The sequence below is a fragment of the Bos indicus genome, chromosome 4 (assembly GCF_029378745.1).
Source record: "Bos indicus isolate NIAB-ARS_2022 breed Sahiwal x Tharparkar chromosome 4, NIAB-ARS_B.indTharparkar_mat_pri_1.0, whole genome shotgun sequence".
Classification (NCBI taxonomy): domain Eukaryota; kingdom Metazoa; phylum Chordata; class Mammalia; order Artiodactyla; family Bovidae; genus Bos; species Bos indicus.
Window position 1 is genome coordinate 113128826 of NC_091763.1, and position 16515 is coordinate 113145340.

Genomic DNA, 16515 nt, shown 5'->3' on the forward strand with positions numbered 1-16515 from the left:
TCCCTATTGGTTCTTTCAGAAATCAGCAACACGTATTTGGCTTTATTTCATATGAATTACTAACTCAAGAGGCTTCCCAGGTAGTGTTAGTGGTAAAGAGCCCACCTGCCAATGCAAGACACGTAAGAGACATGGATTTGACCCCTGGGTTGGGAAGATCCCCTGGAGAACGGAATGGCTACCCACTCTAGTATTCTTGCCTGGAGAATCCCATGGACAGAGGAGCATGGTGGGCTACATCCATGGGGTCGCAAAGAGTCGGACATGACTGAAGTGACTTAGGATGCATGCACACGAACCCAAGAGGTACTTCCGTCGTTAAACCAACTTCCTCTAAGCATCCTTCTGCACCAAGGGGAAGCAGCACGGACCATTTCTGTTGGGCTCTTGGTCAGGCCCAGCAGCAGGCAGTGGCACTGATAACATATTTGCTGGGTGTCATGGGCAAGACCCGTGAGCAGGGCCAGGATGCTGTACCTGCTAGACGGATGCAGTTTTCCTTCTTGTGGATGCGAGCCTCCTGCTAACCAGTACCTGGGTGTCTTGGAACTGGGCAGGACCCTGTGGGGACTTCTCGGGGACAGACCCCTCCACCAAATTCTCGGCTGTAGCATCTCTCGGAAGTACCTAGATAACAGTATCTGATGCACATTTCCTGAGTTGTTTTACAGCTACAACCCCCACCAAAAGGAAGAATTTAACTATTTGATGACCATGAGCTTGAGAGTTGATCATGCGTTAACTCCCGTGACACAGCTCTATTACTCCACTGCCAGCCAGAGACTGACCACCCACCAAGACTCCCCTCCCTCACCTGGACTTTAACAATGCTTGACTCATGAGGAGGGAGGGGGGAGGGGGGGTCAGGATGGGGAACACATGTACACCCATGGCGGATTTATGTCAATGTATGACAAAACCAATACAATATTGTATAGTAATTAGCCTCCAAAAAAAATAAATAAATAAAGTGGGGAAAAAAAACAGAAACAAAAACGCTTGGCTCTAAAGTGGAAACAGAGAAACAGACATAGAGAAGAAGCAAATGGATGCCAAGTGGGGAAAAGAGGATGGATGGATTGGGAGATGGACATTGACACGTATACACTACTAATACGGCATGTGTGCTAAGTCGCTTCAGTCCTGTCCGACTCTTTTTGATCCCATGGACTGTAGCCCACCAGGCTCCTCTGTCCATGGGATTCTCCAGGCAAGAATACTGCAGTGGGTTGCCATGCCCTCCTTCAGGGGATCTTCCCAAACCAGGGATCAAACCCAGGGCTCTTACATTTTCTGCATTGGCAGGTGGATTCTTTACCACTAGCAACACCTGGGAAGTCCTTTGTATTAATATAAAATAGATAACTAGTGAGAACCTACTGTATAGCAAAGGGAACTCTTACTGTTCTATGGTGACCTAAATAGGAAGGAAATCAGAAAAAGAGGGAATACAGGTACACGCATGGCTGATTCACTTTGCTGTACAGCAGAAACTACACAACATCATAAAGCAACTATACTCTAATAAAAACTAATTTTAAAATATTCTTATTAAAGCTTCAAAAAGTGCATTGCTGAAACCCATCAAGGAGTTTGGGTTTTTTGAGCACTAGCTGTCCTGGACTCCTTGCTTGGCACCTGAATTAAATGCTGCACTTTACTTCACCACAATCTGGGGTCGATTGGCTTCACAGCGTGCAGGGAGCAAGTGGATCCAAGTTTGGTTCGGTAATGTCTTCACAGGGGATTTCTGGAGACATTGCCCCCTGTACCCCTGGCAAGCCCACCTACCTTGCCATGTAATCCAGTAGTGGGGGTGGTCGTGGGTTCACAGACCAGTAAGAGGGAAGAAGAAGCCTCCCAGTGTCCCTCTCTAGTTCCACTGTCCACTGGGCCCCTGACCCTGTACAGGCCTCTCTTTTTCTTGCAGGCGTGTTGAAGCTGAGACTGTGTCCACGGGGCTAGGCCATTTGGCTGCTTGGATGGTCGTAGAACTGTGCCTCCCTAAAGTATGTTGGGCGGTGAATCCCCTAATGCCAAGGTTCTAGAATGTCTGCCTGAGTGAAGGTCAGGAGTCCCTCTACATTCCTGTGCGTTTCCTCTCTGCAGAGGGAAGACCCTGTGGTTCTATATTAGTTCCCTTCATCTTTGCCAAAAGGCAAAGGTACAGTGGATGGAAAACTTCTGACTGGACAAGAGATACTTCTAGTCAGGACCGGGGACTGTAGAGTAAGTTGCTCTTGTTGTTCAGTTGCTAAGTTGTGTCCAATTCTGCAACCTCGTGGACTGCAGCATGCCAGGCTTCCCTATCTTTCACTATCTCCTATAGCTTTCTCAAACTCCATTGAGTCAGTGATACCATCCAATCATCTCATCCTCTGTCGTCCCCTTCTCCTGGCTTCAATCTTTCCCAGCATCAGGGTCTTTTCCAATGAATCAGCTCTTCACATCAGGTTGCCAAAGTACTGGAGTTTCAGATTCAACATCAGTCCTTCCGATGAATATACAGGACTGATTTCCTTTAGGATGGACTGGCTGGATCTCCTTGCAGTCCAAGGGACTCTCAAGAGTCTTCTCCAACACCACAGTTCAAAAGCATCAATTCTTCGGCACTCAGTCTTCCATATGGTCCAACTCTCAAATTCATACATGACTACTATAAAAACCATAGCTTTGACTACACAGACCTTTGTCAGCAAAGTAATATCTCTGCTTTTTAACATGCTATATAGGTTTGTCAAAGCTTTTCTTCCAAGGAGCAAGGGTCTTTTAATTTCACGGCTGCAGTCACCATCTGCAGTGATTTTGGAGCCCAAGAAAATAAAGTCTATCACTGTTATCATTGTTTCCCCATCTTTTTGCATGAAGTGATGGGCCCAGAATCAAGGCAAATTGGAAGTGGTCAAACAGGAGATGACAAGAGTGAATATCGACATTGTAGGAATCAGCGAACTAAGATGGACTGGAATGGGTGAATTTAACTCAGATGACCATTATATCTACTACTGTGGGCAAGAATCCCTTAGAAAAAATGGAGTAGCCATCATAGTCAACAAAAGAGTCTGAAATACAGTACTTGGATGCAATCTCAAAAACGACAGAATGATCTCTGTTCATTTCCAAGGCAAATCATTCAACATCATGGTAATCCAGGTCTATGACCCAACCAGTAATGCTGAAGAAGCTGAAGTTGAACGGTTCTATGAAGACCTCCAAGACCTGCTAGAACTAACACCCCCAAAAGATGTCCTTTTCATTACAGGGGACTGGAATGCAAAAGTAGGAAGTCAAGAAACACCTGGAGTAACAGGCAAATTTGGCCTTGGAGTACAGAATGAAGCAGGGCAAAGGCTAACAGAGTTCTGCCAAGAGAACACACTGGTCATAGCAAACACCTTCTTCCAACAACACAGGAGAAGCCTCTACACATGGACATCACCAGATGGTCAACACCGAAATCAGATTGATTATATTCTTTGCAGCCAAAGATGGAGAAGCTCTAGACAGTCAGCAAAAACGAGACCAGGAGCTGACTGTGGCTCAGATCATGAATTTCTTATTGCCAAATTCAGACTTAAAGAAAGTAGAGAAAACCACTAGACCATTCAGGTATGGCCTAAATCAAATCCTTTATGACTATACAGTGGAAGTGAGAAATAGATTTAAGGGACTAGATCTGATAGATGGAGTGCCTGATGAACTATGGACGGAAGTTTGTGACATTGTACAGGAGACAGGAATCAAGACCATCCCCAAGAAAAAGAAATGCAAAAAAGCAAAATGGCTGTCTGGGGAGGCCTTACTGAGAAAAGAAGGGAAGTGAAAAGCAAAGGAGAAAAGGAAAGATATACCCATTTGAATGCAGAGTTCCAAAGAATAGCAAGGAGAGATAAGAAAGCCTTCCTCAGTGATCAATGGCAAGAACTAGAGGAAAACAATAGAATGGGAAAGACTAGAGATCTCTTCAAGAAAATTAGAGATACCAAGGGAACATTTCATGCAAAGATGGGCTCAATAAAGGACAGAAATGGTATGGACCTAACAGAAGCAGAAGATATTAAGAAGAGGTGGCAAGAATACACAGAAGAACTGTACAAAAAGGATCTTCATGACCCAGATAATCACAATGGTGTGATCACTCACCTAGAGCCAGACATCCTGGAATGTGAAGTCAAGTGGGCCTTAGGAAGCATCACTATGAACAAAGCTAGTGGAGGTGATGGAATTCCAGTTGAGCTTTTTCAAATCCTGAAAGATGATGCTGTGAAAGTGCTGCACTCAATATACCAGCAAATTTGGAAAACTCAGCAGTGGCCACAGAACTGGAAATGGTCAGTTTTCATTCCAATCCCAAAGAAAGGCAATGCCAAAGAGTGCTCAAACTACCGCACAATTGCACTCATCTCACATGCTAGTAAAGTAATGCTCAAAATTCTCCAAGCCAGGCTTCAGCAATATGTGAGCCATGAACTTCCAAATGTTCAAGCAGGTTTTAGGAAAGGCAGCGGAACCAGAGATCAAATTGCCAACATCTGCTGGATCATGGAAAAAGCAAGAGAGTTCCGGAAAAACATCTATTTCTGCTTTATTGACTATGCCAAAGCCTTTGACTGTGTGGATTACAATAAACTGTGGAAATTTCTGAAAGAGATGGGAATACCAACCCACCTGACCTGCCTCTTGAGAAACCTATATGCAGGTCAGGAAGCAACAGTTAGAACTGGACATGGAACAACAGACTGGTTCCAAATAGGAAAAGGAGTACGTGAAGGCTGTATATTGTCACCCTGCTTATTCAACTTATATGCAGAGTATATCATGAGAAATGCTGGGCTGGAAGAAGCACAAGCTGGAATCCAGATTGCCAGGAGAAATATCAATAACCTCAGATATGCAGATGACGCCACCCTTATGGCAGAAAGTGAAGAACTAAAGAGCCTCTTGATGAAAGTGAAAGAGGAGAATGAAAAAGTTTGCTTAAAGCTCAACATTCAGAAAACGAAGATCATGGCATCTGGTCCCATCACTTCATGGGAAATAGATGGGGAAACAGTGGAAACAGTGGCTGACTTCATTTCTCTGGGCTCCAAAATCACTGCAGATGGTGATTGCAGCCATGAAATTAAAAGATGCTTACTCCTTGGAAGGAAAGTTATGACCAACCTACATAGCATATTAAAAAGCAGAGCCATTACTTTGTCAACAAAGGTCCGTCTAGTCAAGGCTATGATTTTTCCAGTGGTCATGTATGGATGTGAGAATTGGACTATAAAGAAAGCTGAGCACCAAATAATTGATGCTTTTGAACTGTGGTGTTGGATAAGACTCTTGAGAGTCCCTTGGACTGCAAGGAGATCCAACCAGTCCATCCAAAAGGAAATCAGTCCTGGGTGTTCATTGAAAGGACTGATGCTAAAGCTGAAACTCCAGTACTTTGGCCACCTGATGAGAAGAACTGGCTCATTGGAAAAGACCCTGATGCTTGGAAATTTTGAGGGCAGGAGAAGGGTATGACAGAGGATGAGATGGTTAGATGGTATCACGGACTCAATGGACATGGGTTTGAGTGGACTCCGGGAGTTGGTAATGGACAGGGAGGCCTGGCGTGCTGCGGTTCATGGGGTTGCAAAGAGTCGTACCCGACTGAGTGACTGAACTGAACTGAACTGATGGGCCCAGATACCATGATCTTCATTTTTTCAATGTTGAGTTTTAAGTCAGCTTTTTCACTCTCCTCTTTCACTTTCGTCAAGAGGCTCTTTAGTTCCTCTTCGTTTTCTGTCATAACAGTGGTATTATCTGCATATCTGAGGTTATTGATATTTCTCCTGGCAGTCTTGATTCCAGCTGTGCTTCATTCAGGCCGGCATTTTGCGTGATGTACTCTGAATATAAATTAAAAGATGCTTACTCCTTGGAAGGAAAGTTATGACCAACCTAGACAGCATATTAAAAAGCAGAGACATTACTTTGTCAACAAAGGTCCATCTAGTCAAAGCTATGGTTTTTCCTGTGGTCATGTATGGATGTGAGAGTTAAAGAAAGCTGAGTGCAGAAGAATTAATGCTTTTGAACTGTGGTGTTGGAGAAGACTCTTGAGAGTCCCTTCGACTGCTTGGACATCCAACCAGTCCATCCTAAAGGAAATCAGTCCTGAATATTCATCGGAAGGACTGATGTTGAAGCTGAAACTCCAATACTTTGGCCACCTGATGTGAAGAGCTGACTCATTTGAAAAGACCCTGATGTTGGGAAAGATTGAGGGCAGGAGGAGAAGGGGATGACAGAGGATGAGATGGTTAGATAGTATCACCAACTGAATGGACATGAGTTTGGGTAAACTCCGGGAGTTGGTGATGGACAGGGAGGCCTGGCATGCTGCAGTTTATGGGGTTGCAAAGAGTCGGACATGACTGAGTGCCTGAACTGAACTCTGCATATAAATTAAAAAAGCAGGGTGACAATATACAGCCTTGACATACTCCTTTCCCAATTTGGAACCAGTGTGTTGTTCCATGTCCGGTTCTAACTGTTGCTTCTTGATCTGCATACAGGTTTCGCAGGAGGCAGGTAAGGTGGTTTAGTACTCCCACCTCTTTTAGAGTTTTCCATGGTTTATTGTGATCCACACAGTCAAAGTCTTTAGGATAGTCAATGAAGCAGAAGTAGATGTTTTTCTGGAATTCTCTTGCTTTTTCTATGATCCAATGTATGTTGGCAATTTGATCTCTGGTTCCTCTGGTTTTTATAAATCCAGCTTCAGTTCAGTCGTTCAGTTGTGTCCGACTCTTTGTGACCCCATGGACTGCAGCACGCCAGGCCTCCCAGTCCATCAGCAACTCCCAGAGCTTTCTCAAACTCATGTCCATGGAGTCGGTGATGCCATCTAAGCATCTCATCCTCTGTTGTCCCATTCCTCTCCTGCCTTAAATTGTTCCCAGCATCAGGGTCTTTTACAATGTGTCAGTTCTTCACAATAGGCGGCCAAAGTATTGGAGCTTCAGCATCAGTCCTTCCCATGAATATTCAGAACTCATTTTCTTTAGGATTGACGGGTTTGATCTCCTTGCAGTCCAAGGGACTCTCTAGAGGCTTCTCCAACACCACAATTCAAAAGCATCAATTCTTTGCTGCTTAGCTTTCTTTATAGTCCAACTCTTGAACATCTGGAAATTCTTGGTTCATGTACTATTGAGCCTAGCTTGGGGAATTTTGAACATTACTTTGCTAGCATGTCAAATGAGTGCAGTTGTGTGGTTGTTTGAACACTTTTTTGCATTGCCCTTCTTTGGGATTGGAATTAAAACTGATCTTTTCCAGTCTTGTGGCCACTGCTGAGTTTTTCAAATTTGCTTGTATATTGAGTGCAGCACTTTCCCAGCATCATCTTTTAGGATTTGAAAGAGCTCAGCTGGAATTCCATCACCTCCACTAGCTTTGTTCGTAGTGATGCTTCCTAAGGTCCCCTTGACTTCGCATTCCAAGATGTCTGGCTCTAGGTGAGTGTTCACATCATTGTGGTTATTGCATTATGAAGATCTTTTTCGTCTAGTTCTCCTGTGTATTCTTGCCACCTCTTCCTAATATCTTCTGCTTTTGTTAGGTCTGTACCATTTCTGTCTTCTATTCTGCCCAATAATATTAACTATTATTATTAAGCATCTTAGGGTCCCTGGTCGCTCAGATGGTAAAGAATCTGCCTCCAGTGTGGGAGACCTGGGTTCAATCCCTGGGTCAGGGAAGATGCCCTGGAGAAGGGAGTGGCTACCTACTCTAGTATTCTTGCCTGCAGAATTCCATGGAGCCTGGCAGGCTATAGTCCATGGGGTCACAAAGAGTCGGACATGACTGAGCAAGTAACACACAGTAAGTATTTCAGTAAAAACTCAAGTATTTTCTGATTGCACGCATAGAAAAATCCATTCTTCTATAATCATCAAACTTGGCTTACGTGCTACAATATCCATTCTACCATATTTTCTGAACCTTAAAACTCTGACAAAGTTTCTGACAGAATTTTTTCATATTTGTAAATTTTGTATGCTGCTAAGTCACTTCAGTCGTGTCCGACTCTATGCGACCCCATAGACAGCAGCCCACCAGGCTCCTCCGTCCCTGGGATTCTCCAGGCAAGAACACTGGAGTGGGTTGCCATTTCCTTCTCCAATGCGTGAAAGTGAAGTTGCTCAGTCGTGTCTGACCCTCGGCGACCCCATGGACTGCAGCCTTCCAGGCTCCTCCATCCATGGGATTTTCCAGGCAAGAGTACTGGAGTGGGGTGCCATTGCCTTCCCCAAATTTTGTATAGGATAAGTATAAAAGTTACACTATTTAATCAGCAAATAGAAAACGACTATGAGAGGTAAAATAAAGCCTGGAAAAATGGAGGGACATGAATCTTAAATCTCTTCATCTGGGTTTTTTTTTTAATAATGACAAGAAAAAATGTTAAATATTGACAGGAAATTCTAAAGTTTATTTAGAAGAATAAATGAGTGATTTTTATTTATTCATTCAGGTAAGAAGTGGATTTATGGAGAGAGAAACACACTCCACAGACAAAGTGTGGACCATCTCAAAAGGAGAAGCGATAAATGAGTCATTTTAGCTAAGAAAGTTTTGGGGAGAAAAAGGAAATCTGTGTATAAGGGGAGTACTTACACTAATAGATATTAAAACATTTTCTGTCATAAAAATACAAATATAAAATTGAATTTGGGGAGGGGTGGTGTGATCTCTCTAAATATAAGGCAGAAACCATAGAAGCCTTTTACTTTAAAAGCGGTGCCCTCCACCCCCAAACAAAGTGAAATAAAACCAATTTCCCAACTTTTTTTTTGAGGTATTGATTTACTATATCATATTTGTTTCAGGTATACAGCATGGTGATTCAAAATTTTTATAATTTATACTCCATTTATAGTTATTATAAAATATTTGGTATATTCCCTGTGATCTTATATGAAATAAAATAAAGGATACAATGTATCCTTGTAGCTTATTCTTATCTCTGTAGTATATCTACCCTTATCTTGCTCCTCCCTCCTTCCCTCTCTTTATTGGTAGCCACAAGTTTGCTCTCTGTATGTGTGAGTAAGTTTCTTTTTTGTTATATTCAGTAGGTTCTTTTATCTTATGTTTTAGATTTAACTTATAAATGATAACATAACAGTATTTGGTTTTCTCTGTTTGATTTATTTCACTAAGCATAATATCCTCCAGGTCCATTCACATTGTGGCAAAGGGTAACATTTCATTCTTTTAAGGCTGAGCAGTATTCCATTATTTATGTACACCACAACTTCTTTATCTTTTTTGTCTGTTGGAGGACACTTAGGATGCTTCCCTATCGTGGCTATTGTAAATAATGCTGCTATGAACATTGAGATGCATGTATCTTTTTGAATTATTTCCAGATATATACCCAGGAGTCAATTTCCCAACTTTTTAAAATGAACAAACAGAAAAGTGGGCAAAGGGACATAAGCAAATTCACAAAAGAGAAAATACAGTTAATAAATAACTACATGAAAAACAAGCCAGTTAGCTAGTAATTTAAGAAGCAACATTCAAAACAACGAGAAAGAACAACTTTAAATTTGAAAAAACAGCCTGTATTTTCAAGGATATGGAAAAGGGGGCATTTCTCATAATAAAACCAATAAATTTTTCTCGAAGATAGTTTAGAAAACGTTTGAAAAATATACTTTGCCTTTGACCTGCCAGTTCCCCACTTCTAGAATTTTTAAATCAGGCATCTGCAATAAAATATGAATCCATGATACAGAAAAGTAGAAAATGTATATGCAGTTATGTTGCAATTAAGAATCTTGTTATAAAATAATATTTTATTGTAAATTCACAACATTGTTAAGCGGAAAAGGCAGAATACATCTGTGTAAGGCATTACCCCAACCTCAAACAGCATAGATAAACCTAGAAAAAATGCCCGATGATGCGTATGTTGTTCAGTCGCTAAGTCGTGTCCGACTCTAGCATGACAGGCTTCTCTGTCTTCCACTATTTCCTGGAGTTTGCTCAAACTCACATCCAAAAGGATTCCTGATGGTGATACATACCAAGGCATTAAATGTAATTGACATTTTACATTACATTTAATGTAAATGTATGAGGTAAGTATGAGAAATCTGCATATTTTATATCCTATTAATGCAACAGACTTTGTGTTTTAAACAATAATTGTACAGAACGGATACGTGTATGCGTACGGCTAAGTCTCTGCTGTCCACCTGAAACTGTCACAACCTTGTTAATCAGCTACACTCCCCAATACAAAATAAAGTTTTTAAAAAATTGTACAATTATAAAGTTGCCTGTGTTGAAAAGCATAAGACTACGTGAAACTGTCCAAGTCTAGAAAACCCAGTAAGTGTTTCGCTGGGAAAGCCAAGGCCACCTGCTAGACGGTGAGTCAGGGACGCAGACTCGCACCTGCCTCCGCACTCGCCCTTGGGATGCGGTGCGTTTCCAAGCGCAGCGCCCCGGGTGCCAGGACCGCCCGCGCCCCGGGTCCCGCAGGCACGGAAGCCGGGGAGCCTGCGCTCGGCTGATTTCTGAAGCGAGGGCAGCCCGTTTTCAAAGTTCATCCCATCGGGCCTTTCCTTTTTTCCAGCTCTGAACTACCCAGAAGCCGACTTTCTCGGGTCAGCCGTGCCCCTAGCCCGGGCTCAGCCGCTGCGCTATTCGTGTTCTGCGGCGCGGCCAAAGGTCCAGGTGGCCGGAGAAGCGGAGGGGGTCGACCGGGTGGGTGGGGGTCGAGGAGCGCCCTCGCCAAGGCTCGGGCCAGCGAGGCCGGGTCTCGCCGAGTGACCGCGGTCCGGCCACGCGGTCGCCCAGGGATGCGCGCTCGCCGGGAGGGACAAAGGGTCGGGGAAACCTGAGCCGGGCCAGTCCCGGAAAAATCCGGCCGGTGGAAGCCATGGCAACGGAGTCTGGGCCCCCGCGCGGCCCGCGAGGGGGCGCTGGGGGCGGGAGAGGGGCCCCGCGCGGCCGGCCCCGCGGCCCGCCCCGCCCTCCGGCCTCGGCCGCCGGCCCGAGCCCGCGACTGACCCTCGGCAGCTCCTGTAGTCACGTGGCGCTGGGAACCGGCGGGGCGGGCGGGGGTGGGGGGGCTGGGCACGGGCCTGGCGGTGGTGAACCCGAACCTGCTGCTGTCGCCGCGGCGGGGTGGCGAGCGCGGCCGGCGCCGGTCTCGGGCCTCATGGACGCGCGACGCGCCTCCGTGCTCCCCGCCGGAGAGGTTCGTCCCGGGCAGGGCGCGGGGTTCCACGCGGGCCCGTGGTGGTGGTGGTGGTGGTGGTGGCGGGGGGTGGGGGGCGGCCCTACCTGCGGGGCGCGTGACCGGGTGCGCGCTGTGTTGGGGCGGGGGGGTGCACTGCTGGACCGAGTCCGGGGGCGAGTCCGCGCACCTGCGCGCAGGCTCCGCGAGCCGCGCTCTGCGTGGGGACCAGAGAGGGGGGCCCCCTTCGGGGAGCGCGGAACCGTGTGTCCGCGAACGTGGACGGGGGGGGGGGGCGGAGGGGGCCAAAGCACAGGCTCGAATACAAAAAGGTGGGGGGTGTGGGGGTCTGCACGGCCCTCTGCCACCTGGGACGCGGCAGGGGACTCTGCCCGAGTCCTCGTCACAGGAGCACGCCTGGCAGCCCCCCCTGGGAACACGGCCTGGAATTCCTGTCGGGAGGAGGGTGGGGGAAGGGGAGCCAGCGGGGATTTCAGAGTTCCTGCCCTCGGCCCGGGGGCCATTGGCCATTATCATGGACAGTTCGTGCTGTGACCTTACCGGGGGAGGAAGTGAGCCTCCAACGCAGCCCCGGGCTTCCTTGGTGTAGGGGGCACGTTCAGTTATTAATCTATGGCCACTGAGGTCACTCTGCCCGGCGGGGTGCCGGGGTGGGGGAGGGGGCCGTGGCTGCCGAGGACACAAAGATGACTTCCCTCGGGGAGCCCTGAGCCTCACGCACGCGTCCTCTCCCCTCCCCGCAGGTAAGGCTGGCCTCTCTGCCACCGGAGGTCTGAGGTCTGCCATGGGGGTAGGGGTGTCTTTACTGCTGCAGTTTTCGCTGACATCCGGGGGCTACCCGAGTGTGGGCCGAAGCAGGCGCTCCAGCCGCAGAAGTATCCCCGGGAACAGCCCCAGGAGGAGCTGGGCCAAGCCTCATCTCCAGCTCCACAGCCTCCAGGGTAGAGTGTGGCCTTCTTTGTTGGCTTCTCGCACCATTTCGTGGCCCCAGTGCCCCGCTGCGGGGTGGGGGGGGGGGGGCGGTGGAGCGGGGAGAAGGGGGGCCGGGGACGGGGGAGAGGGGGGAAGTTTCACGTTCATCACATCCTGGGAGTCTTCCCAGGGCTCAGTCTGGCCGCTGGGAATGAGTCATGTCTGTGCTCCTGGAGACGAGTACAGGTTCGGGGGAACTTCGGGGTAACTTGTGAATAGGCAGTGAAGGTCCCTTAGGAGTCTCCTCACCACCCCATCTGGCAGTGAGTGTAGGAGACTCCCCTGCAGGAGTCTGGGTTCTCCCCGCTCTGGAAGAGCTGCCCATGGGGCAGCCTCTGGCGGGGCTGGGGCAGGCCGGGACAGGGGACAGAGATTACAATCTCCTTCCCTTTCCTTGCCCCAGTAATCCCAGTCCCCCGAGGGAAGGCAGCGAGGCAGGCTCACCCCCGAGGGCAGCAAGCTGTGGGTGTTCTTTGGATTCAAGAGCGCTCTCCTTCCTGCAGTGTCCTCATCACGTGCGGGGGCGGAGGGCAGGCGGGCAGAATGCGGGCACAGTCTGGGCAGGCAGTGGCCTGGCATCGCGCTGGGCTGGCAGTAGCATCCGGAGCTCTCTCCTGCTCCCGAGAAGGGGCGGCCGTTCTCACTGGCTCTCCTGGCCGTGGGAGGCTGAGGCTAGGGAGATCAAAGTGCCTTCCCTAAATCGGGATTAGATTGGAGCCCTTGTCCGGGTTCTGCCGTAGGTTTACTCTGTGACCCCGGGGCAAGTCCTATCACCCTTTCGTGCCTAACAGTGGCTTCATCCATCAGACAGGGAGTTCGTATCTCTTGACCAGCCTCACTGAGTTGCTGCGAAGCTCAGATGTGACAAGAGCAAATAGAAACAAGGAGAGGGAAGCACTTGGGAAAGCATATAAAGCGCTGAAGGGGGAGGTGACTGCGTGTTTTGGTGAGTCCCAAGGCAGCAATCCGACTTCCCTGGTGGCTCAGACGGTAAAGCGTCTGTCTACAATGTGAGAGACCTGCGTTCGATCCCTGGGTTGGGAAGATTCCCTAGAGAAGGAAATGGCAACCCATTCCAGTACTTCTTGCCTTGAAAATCCCATGGACGGAGGAGCTTGGTGCAGGCTACTATCCATGTGGTCGCAAAGAGTCGGGCACGACTGAGCGACTTCACTTCACTTCAAGGCAGCAATCTTTGTGCAGCCAGCCCTGGCGTGTTTACTCCATGCCGGAGGGGGATTCCAAGAAGGGTCAGGGTTCTTCCTTCTAGTCGTTTCCAGGGCCAGTAAAGACATAACAGCAGATTTACTTGAAATGCTTTCTAGAAACCCAAGATGGAAATAACATAATAGGAGGAAGCAGAAGAGTAGTCTAGTGGTCCTAATTCCAGGGCTGGAGGAGTGGAGGGGGCAGGCTCCTCTTGGGTCCGCTGGGAGGGGCTGGTGGGGGGGAAGGTTGTGTGGTTCTCCAGCGTAACTGTGCCTTTCCACCCTCAGCAGAGGAAGAACCGATGCTGGAACGTCGCTGCAGGGGCCCCGTGGCCATGGGCCCGGCCCAGCCCCGGCTCCTTTCCGGGCCCTCCCAGGAGTCGCCCCAGACCCTGGAGAAGGAGCCCCAGGGGCTAAGGTCGCGAGGCACCGCCGCGGCCCAGTCCGGAGGCCAGGCCCTAGGTCGGGCCCATCGCTGTGCCCACTGTCGGAGGCACTTCCCTGGCTGGGTGGCCCTCTGGCTTCATGCCCGGCGCTGCCAGGCCCGCCTGCCCCGGCCCTGTCCCGAGTGCGGCCGCCGCTTCCGCCACGCCCCTTTCTTGGCATTGCACTGCCAGGTCCATGCCGCCGCCACCCCAGACCAGGGCTTTGCCTGCCACCTCTGCGGGCAGAGCTTCCGAGGCTGGGTGGCCCTGGTTCTGCACCTGCGGGCCCACTCGGCGGCGAAGCGGCCCATCGCCTGTCCCGCCTGCGAGAGACGCTTCTGGCGGAGAAAGCAGCTGCGGGCCCACTCGCGGCGCTGCCACCCCCCGGCCCCTGAGGCCCGGCCCTTCATCTGCGGCAACTGTGGCCGCAGCTTCGCCCAGTGGGACCAGCTGGTGACACACAAGCGGGTCCACGTGGCCGAGGCGCTGGAGGAGGCAGCGGCCAAGGCCCTGGGGCCGCGGCCCCGGGGGCGCCCGGCGGTGACCGCGCCCCGGCCGGGTGGGGACGCCGTCGACCGCCCGTTCCAGTGTGCCTGCTGCGGCAAGCGCTTCCGCCACAAGCCCAACCTGATCGCTCACCGCCGCGTGCACACGGGCGAGCGCCCGCACCAGTGCCCCGAGTGCGGGAAGCGCTTCACCAATAAGCCCTACCTGACCTCGCACCGGCGCATCCACACGGGCGAGAAGCCGTACCCGTGCACCGAGTGTGGCCGCCGCTTCCGCCACAAGCCCAACCTGCTGTCGCACAGCAAGATCCACAAGCGCTCCGAGGGGTCCGCGCAGGGCGGGCCCCAGCCGCCCGCCAGCGCCCCCGAGCGCACCCCGGAGCCCCCTCCGGAGCCGGCCCCCGAGCCCGCCGAGGTCCCGGTGGGGCCCGGGCAGCCAAGCGCCGCGGCAGAGGCCCCACCCTCTCTCCACACCTGCGCCGACTGTGGGCGGGGCTTCCGGCTGGAGCGCTTCCTGCGCGCGCACCAGCGGCAGCACGGCGGCGAGCGCCCCTTCGCGTGCGCCGAGTGCGGCAAGCATTTCGGCAAGAAGACGCACCTGGTGGCGCACTCCCGGGTGCACTCGGGCGAGCGGCCCTTCGCGTGCGAGGAGTGCGGGCGCCGCTTCTCCCAGGGGAGCCACCTGGCCGCCCACCGGCGCGACCATGCGCCCGAGAGGCCCTTCGTGTGCCCGGACTGCGGAAAGGCCTTCCGCCACAAGCCCTACCTGGCCGCGCATCGGCGCATCCACACCGGCGAGAAGCCGTACGTCTGCCCCGAGTGCGGCAAGGCGTTCAGCCAGAAGTCCAACCTGGTGTCCCACCGGCGCATCCACACGGGCGAGCGCCCCTACGCCTGCCCGGACTGCGACCGCAGCTTTAGCCAGAAGTCCAACCTCATCACCCACCGCAAGAGCCACATCCGGGACGGCGCCTTCTGCTGCGCCATTTGTGGCCAGACCTTTGACGACGAGGGGAAGCTCCTGGCCCACCAGAAAAAGCACGACGTCTGAGCGGGCCGGGGCGGCAGAGGCCGAGGGAGGGCGGGCCCGGGCGTCGTTCACACTGTGCCCTCTGCTGCTGCTGTCGGCGAGGGGGGTGGCGAGGTGGGGTGAGCCGGCCCCATTAGGGAGGGAGGTGCCCCGCTGTAATCAGGGAGTCCACTTGCAGAGCAGGGACCCCGGCCTCCCGCTGGTGTTTGCTAAGGTTCGGTCCCGACTATCCTGTGCCCTAGAAAAGTAGCAATAGCAGCTCCACCCACCCTTTAGAGCCCTCCGGCCGGAGGGGCCACCAGTGGACAGGAGGACCCCTCTGGTGTTAACGCCTTAACGTCCCGTCTCTTATTATGAGTTCCTTCGGCTCGTTTTTTTTTTTTTTTTTTTTGCAAGTAGGTGTGGTTCAGCCCTTAGTGAATGAATGCCCGGGAGGATCAGTGGAGCAGCTGGACACACCTGGCAGAACCTGCCGGCCTTGTTGGGCAGCACCTGGGTCTTTTCCAGTCCTGGGAGGCAAAGCCGAGCTCCTCCAGCCTGCCCCAGCCCGGCCCCTCGCTCCTGCCGCTGCACAGGCACCCAGATTTGGAGAGACCCGTCTACTGTTAGTGCCCTGGCTCCCCTTCCTCCCCCGAAAGATCAGTTCCGCACCACCCCCCCCCCCACTCGCCCCCCCAGAGCATCTTCCCACGCTGCGACTGCCTTCATTCAACCACCCTCCCAGCACTTAGAGCAATCCCATGGCTGTCAGCCGCCCTGTGTTAGGGCTTTTGTCCGTACACCCCAGCCTGCCTTCACTCCCTTCAGAGCTCAGCACGTTGTGGGGAGGACTGCCCCATTGCTAACAGAAGGCCAGCTGATGGGAGGTGGGGGTGAGTTTCTCTTCCAGCATTCTAGCGTGTGGATCCCCAACCTCTGCTTGAACACTTAGGTGACAGGGAATCTCCTGAGGCCCTGGTTCTATTGTAGGATAATTCTAATTGTTAGAAATTCTTCCTTATAATGAATGAAGTCCGCTTCCCTGTAATTTCTACTGTTGGGCCTTGTTCTCTGGAACTAAACACAACCACTTAACCCTCCTTTTCCAACTAGAGAATAAAGATCTGGTTTTAGA

General features: G+C 50.9%; 1 protein-coding gene across 9 annotated transcripts; it reads left to right on the forward strand.

The window, feature by feature from the left end:
- Positions 1 to 10540: 10540 nt before the first annotated feature.
- Positions 10541 to 16515, forward strand: REPIN1 (replication initiator 1). Of its 9 annotated transcripts, none has more exons than XM_070788363.1 (4): positions 11137 to 11260; positions 12055 to 12201; positions 13040 to 13178; positions 13729 to 16515. In XM_070788363.1, exon 4 carries the CDS (start codon positions 13743 to 13745, stop codon positions 15420 to 15422), a length of 1680 nt encoding a protein of 559 aa, XP_070644464.1. In that variant the 5' UTR covers positions 11137 to 11260; positions 12055 to 12201; positions 13040 to 13178; positions 13729 to 13742; the 3' UTR covers positions 15423 to 16515. The 9 variants fall into 9 exon arrangements, with proteins under 9 accessions (XP_070644462.1, XP_070644460.1, XP_070644463.1 ...); XM_070788366.1 differs by having other exon boundaries at positions 13732 to 16515; XM_070788361.1 differs by lacking the exons at positions 11137 to 11260; positions 13040 to 13178 and adding an exon at positions 10541 to 10664 and having other exon boundaries at positions 12004 to 12201.